Source organism: Martes martes (assembly GCF_963455335.1).
Source record: "Martes martes genome assembly, chromosome: 2".
Lineage (NCBI taxonomy): Eukaryota > Metazoa > Chordata > Mammalia > Carnivora > Mustelidae > Martes > Martes martes.
Genome location: NC_137889.1, coordinates 191,347,923 through 191,364,050, shown reverse-complemented (window position 1 = coordinate 191,364,050; position 16,128 = coordinate 191,347,923). Strand labels below are relative to the sequence as shown.

Sequence of the window (16,128 nt, the reverse complement as noted above, 5' to 3'; positions counted from 1 at the left end):
TCCAGCTCCTGACATGACAACATGCTAAATGTAGATGGCCTCCATTTCTACAGCATTTCATTAATACAGCTGTGGCAAGTGGATGAAGTAGACTTCAGTCCATATTATGGCAATACAATCACTTAAGCTTGAATAAGCTCAAAGCTCCAATGTGTCTGTTTCCCAACAAAAAGGATGGAAATTTGTGTTGAATAGCCACTGATTACATGAACATGATTAATGTGAAATATGGAATTGATTTATGGGCACTGCTGTCAAGGCCTACACTGCAAGTGCAATATTATCTATTGAAAAATGAGACCAGAGTTAATGACTAGAGAGCACAGACAACATTATATTTTCTGGTATATCTTATAGGTTGGATTAATAATCCAGAGTTGCAAATGGTTTACTGAATTTTTTTTTTCTTGCCAGAATAGAAAGGGTATAATTGTATCTGTTTTGCCTGAAATATCAAGTGCACCAGAAGTTAATATACTTTATTTTCATTAAACTGAATTCCAAGTAAAATGGTTTTTTTTTTCCTTATTTAATGAAACTTTTATATTGCTTTGAAAAGAAAGCTTCCCCACAGAATTTGTAGCTACCTGTAAGAGGACAGTATTTATATTAAAGAGAGTAGTAATGTCACTCTGAAATTTTAAGTGTTATTGAGAAGATATGTATTTAGATAACACTGGGAGGATCATTTCTAACATCTCACAATGACTGTCAGGAAGGAATTATTTACACATTTACACATGTGTATACGTGTGTGTGCACGCGCATGTGTGTCCACTGTGAAATCCTGAAACATAGAAATGTATGACTTCTTAGACCTTAAAATGTTCATGGTAAATATGTACTCTTGCTTAAGTGAGTATGGAATTGAGATCACAATCATTTCTTTAGAAAGATAGAAACTCATAGACTATGTAAACTTTTATTGTTATATAAACTTTTTTATAGTACATGAAAGATTATTAATATTCCAACAGTTTTACATGTTATCAAATGTTGGGTTAACCATCTCTTGGTATTTAACATGATAGAAAATATACAGTGGTAAGCTACTTAAGCATGTTGTCCTGATATACAGTATAACTGATATGGAACTAAACTAGATCAGTGATTTATAAATCTATTTGTTTTTAGCTGCTTCTTTTAAAATTACAACTCTATAGCACAAAATCACTGACAAGCTAGATAAGATATCATATTTAATGGGACTGCCTTTCGATAAAATACTAATGAGCTCGTTTAAGACTTTAAATCAATTTAATCATTTGTTAATTCCAGGAGTGCTTATCCACTTAGCTCATGCCACCTTTGAAATTACTGACCATTTGATAAATTTGAATTGGTTTTCCTAAGTGAATTTTTCAAGAGAGGAAGCCAGATTTTAAAATGTGTAGTATTTATGACATATTTTATAATTTTATGTGAAACTATATGCCTTCTTAAACATAGAATAACAATAAATGTATAAAGAGTTGTGATATATACATTTTCTTTTTTGTTTTTTAGATCATGTTCATCACAGTATTTAGTAGGAAATTCCGGTTTTGCTAAACATGAACCTCTCTGTGCATTTTTCACTTATACGGTCCTTTTGATTTCCCCATGTTAAATTCATTTCAACTGCATTTGGATAATCTTTTTTAACAAATACAAGAAAGAATTTAGTATTTTCTTTCTTCTCATTTATTCTTTCCTTTTTCAAAAAAAAATTACTTCAACATTAAAGAAAAAACTATGAATTGTTTTTTTAGGGGAAAAAATCTCCTTTGACATTCATATTTAGTGTTGTAAGCAGATGCTCAATTGCCTATGGTTCCCTGTGAAACTATTCATATATACTTGGAAGTTTAAGTTATGTCTTTCTCGAGTATTTTTATTTCATGAATTGAATTTGAGCCCATGTAATTGACTTCACCTTTATTCATACACAGAAAATTAATTGAGTTTTCTCTAGTAATATTTCTGCATCATACTCATGAATTTTAAAGATGTTTTAAGCAACTCAAATGCCTGTCTGATATAATCTAACATATTATTGAGGAAGTGGAACAAGATTGTTGGTTCAAATTATTTTTGTTGAAAGTTGATATATTTTGTCATATTTACTTTACTAAAGAACCATAGCTATTAGAAAGATTGAATTTCTTTAGTAGATGACTCATGCTTGCTCTCTGTCTATCAAATAAGTAAAAACAAAAAACAAAAATAAAAAAATGTAAGAAAAGGAAAGGAAAAACTTCTTAATTTTATGTAAGCATAGTAAGTTTTATAAAACGTTATGGGGATGAACATTAGTATTGTTTACCATGCATCTGGGGAAAACCAGAAAATAAGCAATTCAGTTATCTTTATTTGACTGTATTTTACCTAATTTTAATCAGTACATCAAAATAGAAAAAAATGACACAAACTAATGAAAATCTTCGCTGTGTTTGAAATTTATGATTTTTTATATTGTGTTTCTCTTTTTTTTTTTTTGAGATTTTATTTATTGAGGGCACCTCGGTAGCTCAGTGGGTTAAAGCCTCTGCCTTCAGCTCGGGTCATCATCCCGGGGTCCTGGGATGGAGCCCCGCATCAGGCTCTCTGTTCAGTGGGAAGCTTGCCTCTCCCCCTTTCTCTGCCTGCCTCTCTGCCTACTTGTGATCTCTGTGTGTCAAATAAATACATAAAATTAAAAAAAAAAGATTTTATGTATTTATTTGAGAGAGAGAGAGAGCACAAGCAGGGGGAGTGGCCGAGAGAGAGGGAGAAGCAGGCTCCCTGTTGAGCAGGGAGCCCAATGCAGCACGATTATGACCTGAGTCAAAGGCAGACCTTTAACCAGCTCAGCTACCCAGGCACCCCTATATTGTATTTCATCTGATTTTTGCATAACAAGAAGCTTCCAGAATTCTAGACTTTAGGTTAAAATATTAGGAGGCAACAATTGGAAAGATACATGCACACGTATACACACATACTGCAGATCATAGTAAATGACATTTAAAAGTATTTTAAATATAATAGGAAACCTGGAATTAATTTCTTTTTGGAGCATTTCAAAAGGTATTATACAAAATATTGTGATATTAAATCACAAATATAGGGTAATTATCCCTATATTCAAAGAATCACTTATGTTGTAAACAGGGTCTTGCTTTTTTGGGCAGTCAGAGTAAAACTGAAAGCAAGTGATTCTTAGCTATATTTTTATATCACTCTGCTAAACAAAATACCTAAGAAAGTCATAATGTTGTTTGACTGAAATGTGAAATAAAGTTTAGTGCTGCTAGCTCATATGCCATATTCTGAGCTTTTAATTTGTACAGAATAGTGAAGAAGATTAGTGGGTAAAAAATGAAAAGAGTATTTTTAAACATGGTCAAAATAATACTTAAACTAAGCTATAAATTAAAATTATTAAGATCTATGTTAATGCAAATTAGTTCTATAGGTTAATACACAAAACTGGACTCCAAGTAATTGTATGGATTAGTGAACAAAAGAAAATATCTTAAATGCTTCCAGCTTTTTATTGAAGATTAATTTTGAAAAAAAACCCATGAATTTATAAACTCTCCATTTTAAATTTATAAAATGTAGACAATTTGCACAACAAAGTTTATCTTTGTGTGAACAAACACAAAAGACAAATCATACAATTATTTATTTACCATGTTTGAATTATTGCATATTTTGGATTAACAGATCTCTGGACTAAGGAGGAATGTGTATATATTTGATATTAATTCATTCGTACAATATATTGCCCTGTGGTGTCAGACTCTGAGATACAGTAGAGAATAAGGCAACCATGTGTCTACTCTCATATCTATATTTCAGAGTGTGTGTGTATGTGATGTGTGTACATAGAGAAAGAGAGAGATGGGAGGAGAAAGGAAGGAAAGAAGGAAGGAAACAAGCAAGGAATTCATGAGGAAAGAAGCAAGGAAAAGAGAGAGAGAAAGAAAAAAGGTTTATAGCTAGATGATGGCGAGAAAATGTGAATTTCCTTTTGACAGAGTTGGGTAGCAATTGATGGCAGTTAATCAAGGAATCCCACACACAAATACACTTTCAGGGACAGAGATGTGCCAACAAGAAGACAGAGGAAGACACAGGCAGATGGAATGCTCAGATGGAAAGGGTTGTCCTCTGTGAGCTTGGGAAAATCTTTCCTTCTGTCTGGTCTTCAGTTTCCTCACTTCTAATATGAATGATAAAGCCAGACCTTTGAAGGCCCCTTCTAATATTTTATATGGGACATTTAATGACTAGAATAGAGTGTTTGAGTTATGGGTAGTTCTGGTTTGGGTAGGAAAAGTTAGTAACCCTAACTTTGGGATGTTTGTCATAAGTCACACATGGATATGAAAATAAGTCCATTTTGTTTGTCGCTGCTCTGATGAATGTGACTGGCTTGCAGGTCCTGGTCAAGCATTGAATTTGAATACAACTTAAGAGCTTTCAGTGCTCAGCTGGAAAAGGGGCAAGCCTAAGCATCTGGGGAAGAAATCAAGCCAGCCCAAGCTGACTGTGTAAAACCAGTTCTTTAATCTTAAAGATACAAGAGTAAAGAGGAAAGGAACCGAGAAGGCCCAACCCAGATGGTGGGTCTTCAGGAGTTGCTAGACTTGAAGAAAAGAGAACACCACCATTTGCATTCAGTGACCACAATTCCAAAATGCCCAGGCACATTGCTTGTGATAATCAAGGAACAGCAAATACTTTATTAAACCGTGGGGTCATAGGAAATCCTACAAAAATGAACCAAAAATAGTATGTTTTCTATCTGTGCCTTCGTTAAACTGCTATAGTTTCCTTGACATGACATTTGCAAAAGTGTCTAAGGATATACCTGCCACATTCTTGAGTTCTTGGTGTTACTTTCTTTTCATCCCCATTGTTTCTTCTTCGTCAGTATGATCATTACTGAGGACGGCAAGATGTCCACTTTGTATTAAAAGGAAGTAAACTTGGAAGAATTCGAAGTTGTAGTTCAACTAGTCAATCCAAAATAAATTAAAATTTTCTGTCTATGTCTTAGTGTATTTGTCTACATAGTAGCAGTTATTCATGGGAAATGTGTATGCATTCCCCAGTTGATTCTCTGAATGGCTTATGGCTATAATTATTTAAATTAAAGTATTTCTATTCACTCATTAAAAATAGAAAATGTGAGACTTCATTTATATTTTGGACACTTGAAAAGAAAAATAAATAAAATTTCACCATGATACATTCTAACTTCAAAGAAAATTATAGTTTTTCTTCTCTTAATTGAGAATATTCAGAGAAGTAAGATGCTTATGCACATACTTTGAAATTATCACCTGAAGCAGTAACTATTAAGCTGTCTTGTTGAGTGCTGCTTGGCTTGCATTTTTAATAATATTTGTGGTACCTTGGACTTTATACAGACAAAGACTGTGAATTGCTTGCCTTATAATCTTCTTAGAAGATGCTGTTGCTCTGATTCCTTTAACTTCTCCAATTCCTTTCACTTGCTAGCAGTATCCTGTTGGAATTACGATGCAGAGATAGTTTTTATTTTATAAATGATCTAAGGTCAAGGATTTGAAGTCTGTTTGTGTTTTGTATTGGAAGACTTATAAAATAAAACAGAGATAATGTAGCATTTTTATTTTCCTTTTTTAGAGAAGAAATTTTTTGATGATGTTTCCATTTTACTAATTCAAATATATATATTTAACTTAACCAGTTGATCAGTTGTATGATTTTCGGTTAGGTGAGGTATTATTTTGCATGAAATGTTAATAATGGCATTCAGTAACCATTTATAATAAAAAGATTGATAGCTGGATCACTTCAGGAAGACGATGTGAATAGTTTAGTGACAGACTGCTGAGATAGAAAGCTGTTTTGGAAACCTGAAGCTAAGTAGAGTTTATGTACATTTTGAGAGAAGACAAAACTGAGATTAAATGAAAGAACTAAGGCTTCACATAACACTGTGATGTGAAAGTGGTTAAGATAAAATCTTGATGTCTCTCTCTTGTGAATTTAAGGAACTCAGCAGTTTTCCCTCATTAGCACCTTTTACTTATGCCTGTCTGACGGCAGCTAGAATTTTGAGAGGGACCATCTGAGGTACACGATTTATGTGCATCCCTTGTGACTCCACATTTTTCACATCTGTGTCAGTTGAACAGAATCAAGAAATAACGCTCTATTTAATTTCATGTCTAAAGAGATGAAGTTCTATGAAGTTTATTATCTATAATACTTAATGTCTGAAATCACATGCTGGATTTATTGGAAGTCAGTATGATTTCATTGATTTTTGTGTTTTAGGGCCATTTTAAAAGATTTAAAACAAAAATATGTGTAATTTTGTACACATAGGTTCTTTATGAGTCTTTAAATAACTTCTAAAATTATAATAATAATGTCTTTATGGAGAATAAAAATTTGTTTCTATACTGTTCAGGAAGTGATTACGGTACATCAGAAGTCTTAAAACTGGAATACTTTATTGGGAAAGAGCTAAGCCTACCTCTCTCTGACCAAATACTTTGGAAGCTATATAAATCATACTTAATTTTTTTCTGTACCCTGTTTATATTTAGAACTCTTAAGGTCACTCTGTGTGAAATAATGGGTTGGTAAAAATAATTAATGCATTCCCAAAAGCTCAGGATTCAAATGCCAAAGCTATTCATATATAATTTTAATCTCTATTTTATATCTGTCTCTAGGTATATGTTTTATAGATACACTTATGAATAAACATTTAGCAATCCAATTTGCAAAAGAATCCCAAAAGGATTGGGTCAGTGAAATAAGCATCTACTATTGCTTTTAAACTAATGAATTTTCTTGCAAGTATTATAACATTGATGTGTTATTTATACCATGCCAGAATTAAGTAAGTGTGAATTCACATTTTACATTTTTTCTCCCTTCTTTTTCACATTTATTGCTTTTTTCTGCTGTTGTCTTTTAAAAAATGTACTTTTTTTCTGTCACACTTTATCTACTCTGTTAGTATACATACTTAACTTTCTCCCAAATACAACTAATTTCCTCTTGCTGCTCCTTTGTGTTAACCTCACCCACATTCAATTTACTTCTACCTTTTCTCTGAAACACATGCATTTTTTTTTTTTTTTACATCAAATTCATTTGTGTTAACTTTTGAGTTAGTGGAGACAAAGAATAATGTTCTATTAATTTACTTAATTTAAAAAGGTATTTTTAAAAAAATTCTCGTTGTAGAGCTCCTTCTCCCAATACCATAGATTAAGGCTGCAGAAATTTCTATATCTAAAATAGTTTTCTGTGATAATTTTTGTTAGTTATTTTCTAAATACTCTCTAATTGTCTTTCTATTTATACAGTGGGAAGAGATTGGTGAAGTTGATGAAAATTATGCCCCTATCCACACATACCAAGTATGCAAAGTTATGGAACAGAATCAGAATAACTGGCTTTTGACCAGTTGGATTTCCAACGAAGGTGCTTCCAGAATCTTTATAGAACTCAAGTTTACTCTGCGGGACTGCAACAGTCTTCCTGGAGGACTGGGAACCTGTAAGGAAACTTTTAACATGTATTACTTCGAGTCAGATGATGAGAACGGGAGAAACATCAAGGAAAACCAGTACATCAAGATCGATACTATCGCGGCCGATGAAAGCTTTACCGAGCTTGATCTCGGTGACCGGGTTATGAAACTGAATACAGAGGTCAGAGATGTAGGACCTCTAACCAAAAAGGGATTTTATCTTGCGTTTCAAGATGTGGGTGCTTGCATTGCTCTGGTGTCTGTGCGTGTGTACTATAAAAAATGCCCTTCGGTGGTAAGACACTTGGCTGTGTTCCCCGACACAATCACTGGAGCTGATTCTTCGCAATTGCTTGAAGTGTCGGGCTCCTGCGTCAACCACTCTGTGACGGACGAACCACCCAAAATGCACTGCAGTGCTGAAGGGGAGTGGCTGGTGCCCATCGGGAAATGCATGTGCAAGGCAGGATATGAAGAGAAAAATGGCACCTGTCAAGGTAAGAATTTGCCTGCAGACGTGCAGGGGCTGTCCGCTTCATTTGGATCATGTGTGTGTATTTCCTCCAGTGATGATGGACAGGTGACCTTTTGCTTTGCTAATTTATGGAGATTATTTCTCCTCAAGTTTGATTTCTCTCCGAATTTTAAAATTTCTGGTAACGGTCAAAGATTTAATGTAATATTTTGATGGATATACATAATTAATGTTCAGAGAGTGTCTTACTTGCAGTGCAGTATTTTATATTCATTTTGCTTTCAGGAGTTTTATTTTTGAGTAACTTAAACCAAAGGAATTTTCTCTTTGTATGAAGAAAAAAACTGTCTGCTGCTCTACTGCTGTTTTCTCTCCATGAAGAGAAAATGGTAGGACCCTTACCTTGCTATATAAAATTCAAATGCAAATGTTAGCTGAGACTTGTTTGGTATGCTTTTGACTGCCTTTAAAAAAATTCTTCAGAAATAAGTTCGACCATATGAACTCCATATGCAAATGCTTGTCAGCTGACAGTACTTAGTTTACTGTGTTGTTTACCTATAATTGCTATTACATGTTTGCTTTTAAAAACTTACACGTCAATATTGAATGCATAATAAGTAGTACCCAAGAAAATAGCTTTGGAGATAGAGCCAATACCAAAAAAAAAAAAAAAAAAAGTTATTTCAAAGCAATTTATACTTGGGGATTTTTTTTCTGTTTTAATTTTTGTTTTAAATTGAAACTTGATTATTTGTATTTCCCTTTTCATTTGAAAATACCCTCATTTTGCCCACAGCATAGTGAATTAAATTTAGATATTTAACAATGGCTTTTTGGAATAGGTTAATGCTTTATATCAGAATGAAGAACCGCATATGAAGAAGAAAATATTTTTATTTAAAAAAAAAAATCCTTCATCCTTATGAACCTGAGCTTGTTTTCACCATGCTGTGCACATGCTAAATAGGCAAGGAGAGTTACTGTTCACTGAAGAGAAAACTAAATGCTGAGAAGTCCGTAATACCACCTGGTAGCTTCAGGTGCATTTTTTTTTTCTGAATCTGTTATTTTATATGAATCAAACTTGTTCATGTTCATTCAGGCCTACTATAGATTGATTATAGATTCAGGGAATCAAAACTAGGGAAATGATCAGTAAATAATAGTGACTTTACTTAATTATTTCTCCCTTGAAATATGTTGCACCATCGTTAAAATTATTTTTCAACATCAGCTTTTATTTTGTATTCCTACAATATCATCTACAATTAAATTTATATTTGTATTTTTATTTAGTCTACAACTCTCTATACTTTTGTGTATGTATATACACATATATAAAGTTCTATTAAGTCAAAATTATGTTTTGTAAATTATTTTAAACTTTTCAGGGAAGTGAATTATTTTTCATTTGGGGTTGCATTTAAAGAAAAATTCTAACATTATCTTAACTTTTCTTCTTGAACAGTGCCTTTTAGTGTACGGTGAAGATACATGTAATTGTAGAATCAGAAGCAGGAGATTAAATATAATCTGTTGAACACATTTCATTATTTCGTCTAAAATATTTACAATATAAATCTTACTATTTCTAAAGTTTTGTTTACCAGTATTATAAAGCAAATGCTCTATTTGATTATTTATATCACTTAAGAGATTGATACGTGGTCACTTTGGGTCAGAACAAAATGAACTTTGTCTTTCTCCAAATGGACAGAGGGTATGAAACATCTCTGCATTTATAGAAGACAATTTTTGATTGTTGCGGGGATTAAAAGGTCCTGTGCATTCTTATCATGAAAGCATCTTGGGGAAGTAGTGTTCTGACACTACTTAGTCCAGATACTCAGTGCATACATTTCTCTTCTCATACTTTTAATAACTGAGGAGTGGTAACCTAACTGAGAGGCAGTGGGGTGTTCTACACAACGCAGTCTATATGAATGGTGCCTCCCTACAGAAACTTTACTTTAAATATAATGAATGACTTTATATAATAATATTTTGATTTTTGAGTCATGTGACTATATGCCTTTACAGAAATGCAAATCTCGTTGTTACACACACCCATCCTTCTCCGCCCCCACTTACCCCACCACAAACTTTAAATACTTCAGTGGTTTCCTTTAAGATAAGTTTTTACAATAGCTTAAGATTCTGCTTGATTTTGCTCTAGACACATCTTAAGCTATGTTTCCTCCTCTTCTCTGTGCACTAGTCACACTGGCTTTCTTTCTCCTTCTCAAAAGCTCACTTTTACTACTTGTTCTGTGGTTCTGTTTCCTTGCCCTGAAACATTCTTCTACCAACTTCATTCCTGATTAACTCATACTAATCCTTCAAATTTATCATCCAGCAACTCTTCTTCAGGGAAGCTATCCCTGAGTCTTCAAGATCAGGCCTCTCTATTATTGACTTATGACATATATAAGTAAATAATAATAGAGAGCCATTTAGAGTTATGATTTTGCATCTTTTTGTTGATTTATTGTTTGATTAATGACTCTCTTCACCTCTAATAGATCACATGGTCCTTGATGGCAGCGGTGGTGAATGTTATCTTAAGGAATGAGCAAGAAATCAAAAGGCAAGAAGTAGAAAAATGAATCAAAAGAGAGAGTAGAATGGGCAAAAGTATAAAAGAATATTGTGATTTAATTTTGCAGTAGTCCTCCCTTATCTGAGGGGGTTACATTACAAGATCCCCAGGGATGCCTGAAATTGCACATATTACCAAACCCTATAAACACTATGCTTTTTCTTATGTGGCAGTCTAATGTATAAGTGAGGCATAGTAACAGATTAACAATAAATAATAAAATGTAACTACTCTACACTATAATAAAAGTTATATGAATGAGGTCTCTCACTGTCTGTCAAAATATCTTGTATTGTGCTTACCCTTCTTGGGATGATGTGAGACGATAGCATGCCTACAAGATGAAATGAAGTAAGGGGAATGACATGGGCACTGTGACCTATCATTTGGCTACTGTTAACCTTCGGAGGATATGGCAGGAGGATCATCTGTTTCTCTTCTGCTGTTGACGGCAGGTAACAAACCGCCAGAAACTAAAGTGTAGATAAGGGGAAACTACTGTATTAATGCATTTTTTAACTTTAAAATCATCTGTAGAAAGTCTCTTTGGTCACAGAATTGACAAACGTGCCTCTTAAACCAGTCATTTCTTAGTCCTAAGATTCTCAGGCCGAATTTTCAAGTTCTTTGTGTTAAGTCATACATGGTTGGCATATGATGTATTAACTGTTATGGAGACCGTCTTAGTGATCTAGACTTTCGAACATCCTGAACATCCTGAAATGTTTTTATAATATACTCTTATTATACATTTACATTTAATTACCATTTCTTTGATAATCAAAATATGTTGGGATTTAATTAAAGATATGACTATATAAAGAAGCTGAAATTTGAGTAAATCCATTGTAATGATAATCATATGGTAATATTTACTTTATGAGGATTTGACCAGGTAGTTGCTGTCAGATCATGCTCATGTGACCTGGTATATGTGCATCATGGAGTTGACCCAAGGTCTTTTAGAGACTAAACATTCAGGATACAGAAAGCTAGGCTGCTCATTAACATATGGCTTCAACCCAGAAGACAATCAAGAAGTGATTCAGAAGTCCTTGTCCATTTAGCAATTCATGATCTATCATCTTTTCTTCATGACCCCTTATTTTACTTTCTTTAAGAGAAACTGACTATCCCATAATAACCTGGTTTTAATGAGGTAGCAGAATACTCTGGTTTCTATTGCATTAACTTAAATTATAGAATGCATTTATTTTTCTATGGCTTATTTATATGCCCAAATTTTCAATAATAAACTGTTTTAAGTATACAAATTTATTTCTTTGAAATATGTTTATTTTGAGAAACTAATAAGGTATTAAATCCATTTCTACAAATATGTTTTCCTACTTGTTATTTATTATTATTTCTGATGAAATTCATGCTATTTTTTCCCTTAAGAGTCATATGATTTTTTTTTTTGAGTACAAATTATTAGCAAAAACACATTTTGGAAGTTTTTGCTTTTTATTGAAGTGAATGTATTTGACAGAAGTAATTGAGTTCGCATGAATCAAATGTTGCCTGCTGAGTTCTCTTGTGATTATGTTGCTGACTTACTCAGATGCAAGGCAAGACCACTAATCTTCATCAGTTGCTAGTGGAATGAAGTAGTAATTTGAAATTACCCCTAGATAATTATAGTTTCACTTATATCAAATGGAGGAAAGAGATTTAGATTGTGGGTCACTGCCAAAACCAGTCAGAGTGAAGAAGGTATATAGTGCATGCTAAAATACAGGGTAAGCGAGGTTACATGCCAAGGGCTGTGGAAAAAAGCACTTATTAATTGTCCAACTGGGAGATGATTGCCTAGCAAGGAAAATGTAGCGAAAATACTGAGCTCAAGAAAAACCTTGATTCAGAAATAGTCCAGATACTGCAGGGAGTAGTATGTCGATCATTCATACTTCTGGTGCATATTTATGTTTGAGACAAAATTGACTGGAAATATAGTGTATTAGGTACTTGTGTAATTATGCATTGGAGAGCCTAGTTATTTTTAATTAGGCACATTACCAAAGAACATCAAAGGGGTTGAACTTTTGGTTCTATTTGGTATGCTCTTTTATGCAACAAAGGGAAACTAATTTTAATTTCAAAATTTTAACAGAAGTTAGTAATTATGAAAGTACAGGGTGTCAGTGGTGCATGTGTGTGTGTCTCCTGCTTCTGAGAACCATCACCAAGACAATTAAGTGGTTAAATCACTTCATCCATTTGCAGGTATTATGCATGAAAGTAATAAAATAGATTTTTTTCTTTTAACTCCTCCTTAATGTTTTGGATTAGTTTTGTTACAGTTTTAAAGCATACCTTGCATTCATTTTTGCTTTTGCTTTTTTTTTTTTTTTTTTCCCTAAATCAAGGTTTCTCAACACTGGTACTTTTGATATCTTTTGTTGGGCAATGAGGTGGTCATGAAACCTGATTGATTTAACTTGGATATCCTGGGGAATATGCTACTTTTGAGAGGCAGCGTACTCTAGTGGTTTGAGCACAAATCTATATTCTGGCCAGAATGCCTGGATTCCAGTCCTGCCTCTTGACATTTATCAGCTCTATATCCCTGTGTTAATTATTGAATTATTGAATCTCCTAATAACTTTCTTTCTCCATCTCTAACTAAGTCATAGCAATGCTGTGAGATGATATATGGAAATTACTTACTGCCTAATGCACTGTATTTATTCAATGAACATTAGCTACTCCTTATAACGCTCTTTAAAATAAAATGTATTTACAGGAGTATGTGCCTATCTATTATAAAATACAGGGTGGTTTTGGGTTAAAAAATCCTCTTGTTTTTTCAGATAGATAGTTTTTTCAGATATATATCATCTTCTTGAGCAGTATCATTTATCAAAGGATAATCCTACATTTGTATTTATTGGGTAATCAAAACTATGCAAATACACTAGAACTGCCTTTATAAAGAAGATTTGCTCTCTGAGTAGGTATATCACTCCTTCTTTAAGTTCAGATTATACTGGGCACTGTATTCCATGTATATAATTCCTGTATCCCAGAAATGCAGACACATAGGTATACAAACACACATATAGATCTACATTAACAAATTATGAGAGTTGCTTATAGCAGTATGAGTGTGCCAGTTTAGATAGGGCAGGAAGAAAATATTTCTCTGAAAAGGTGATGTTTAACATAGATATGGAAGGGGGAAAAAGCCATGTTAAGAGATTAAGGAACAGCTTTTAACACAGAGGAAGCTTTTAGTGCAGAGATCCATTATATTATATTAATCAATTTTGTGTATATCTCTTTACTTTCTAAAATTCTATTTTAAGATGTATTTGCATAGTAAAATTAAGGTAATAAAAGAGCTTCAATTCCTGAAATTACCTGCTAAATCTATACATACACATATAACTCTATTTTAAGGATACAGAATTCCTAATAATATCTGTGTTCAAACACAGTCCTATCAAATATGAAACAATTCATTATTTTTTAGTAGTATTGTGGGTAGCTTCTTCTAAGTTATTACACTCATTGAAAGATGAAAGGTTTTTCTTTTTTAAAAATTCAGTGTTTCTTTGATCCAACAATGACCGAATCTTCACATAGGTGTCCACAGTCACACATTTCTGAAATGGAAGACTGAGATTCGAACTGAGGCCTGAATCATCTTAAAACCTTAATTTACTACACACAAAAACTGGTGATTTTACAGTTCACTTTTAAGGTTTTAGTTTACTTAATGATTTTATGAAAGGGTTGGCAACTTCATTTCTTACCAATTGCATTCTTTTTTTGTTTTTTTAACTTTTTACTCTTGAAAATCTGAGAGCAGACACAGAGATGTTTGCTGAATTACATTCTGTGAGTTTTAAGCAACAAATTTCTCTGTACACACAACTTTTCCTATGAAAGCCATACTGATTTGTGTTATCAGACTTCATGAAAGTACTTTTTGTGCTATCCAAATAAGAAAAGAAGCAAACAATAAAACTAAAGGGACTATGTTTTGTGTCCTAACACATTTAAATGTTATGAATTTTAAATCAATTCACAATATAGCAATTAAGATATGGCCTTTGTAAGATCTATATCATTAATTTTTCTAGGAATTATCATTCTATATTAGTTTATTATAATAAAAGGACCCTATCCAGTGCATCTCATTTTAATAAAAGTTTATTGTCGAGGTGTTTTGTATAGTATGAGCCACTTGAATATAATCATTAATTCAATATCCATGTGACCATGATGGAGCTCCAGTTCATTAATGTTACAATCCATTTGCACAGTAACAATTCAGAATGTGTCATCATCATAATAAATAAAATCATAATAAAGCAACCTACCCAGGTCTCTAGCGACCTAGAGACCTACCCAAAGTGTAATTTACAAAGCAGTTATTAGTATTACTATAAATATAAGGTATAGATAGATGGGGGTTGGGAGGGACAGAGAGACTCAAGAATTTCACTAGTATACCTTCTTTTATGAGTGAGAAAATAGGAGTGCAAATCAAGATTAAAACTTTCTCCAGCAAAGCAAAATATTTATCCTAATCACTTTGGATTTCGTCAAGATATTTCACTACTCATGTCATTTTAGAATGATTACACATTGATTATATCTTTATCTCCTCCTCCAGATTTCCTTAATATTGTTTTCGATGTAGATTATAGTTCTATAATTTTTGACAGTATTAAATCTAATGATAATATTTTCTTTTTTTTTTTAACTTCTGCTAATTACATCATCTTAGGAATCCCATACTCACTGTTTTTTTCTACTGTTATAATAAATAGGCAGTATTGGAAAGTTAGGGGAAAAATCAAACCACAGAAAAGTAGAGAAAAAAGTACAAATGGCACCCATGTCCTAATCACTCCAGTTTATGAATTACCTTTTCATTTTGGGGTTGCTTCTCTTTTCTCAGTGACTTGTAGGGGTTCCTCACATGACTTAGCATTTCCTCTCACTGAGGAAGTTTTATTGAGACCAAGTTTTATCCAAGTCTGCTATTCTCAACGACTATAGTGCAATGCAATAATATAAACCATAGAGTAGATTCCGACCCATTGTGGAGTACCGGCCCGGCTGTCACCTTTTTTATTTCTTCTTTTTAAAAAAAAAACAAAAAACAAAAAAACAAAAAAAACCTTGGGTCATGGTAATGTGCAGCCAGGATTGAGAAAGATTGTAATATTTAAAATTAAGATGGTTTTTGGTGGCTAGTGTAGATTTACACACCAAAAGTTTACCAGGGAAGGCCACAGATTTCTATTCTTGATGATTAATTTCTTCTCCCCATCAAGAGGTCGCGCACACAGAAGCCGCTTCAGCGGTCCTTGTGCGCATGCGCAGTGTTTTACCCCATGTTCTTTTGAGAGTGTCCAGCTAACGCTGCAAGGTTTCAGGCTTTCTGAAGGGGTCCCTGCTTAACAAAAGGCTGCGGCTCTTTTCTTGGACTCTGGAGCATTAAAATCCAAGTCTCTGGGTTTTGCACACCCCACCTCTCGCCACCTGGCCTGCAGAGCAGCAGCAGGATCCGCGCGAGCTGGGCAA

The 16,128-nt window shown here is 33.4% G+C and overlaps 1 protein-coding gene across 10 annotated transcripts in view; it reads left to right on the top strand.

The window, feature by feature from the left end:
• EPHA5 (EPH receptor A5) overlaps positions 1–16,128 on the top strand; it is a gene marked incomplete at both ends in the record, with an annotated part of 340,499 nt that overhangs the window by 62,951 nt on the left and 261,420 nt on the right. For all 10 annotated transcript variants that reach the window (XM_080797649.1, XM_080797650.1, XM_080797657.1 and 7 more), the window contains one exon: positions 7,344–8,007. In XM_080797649.1, coding sequence (XP_080653775.1) covers positions 7,344–8,007 — 664 coding nt within the window. The remainder of the gene's footprint in view (positions 1–7,343; positions 8,008–16,128) is intronic.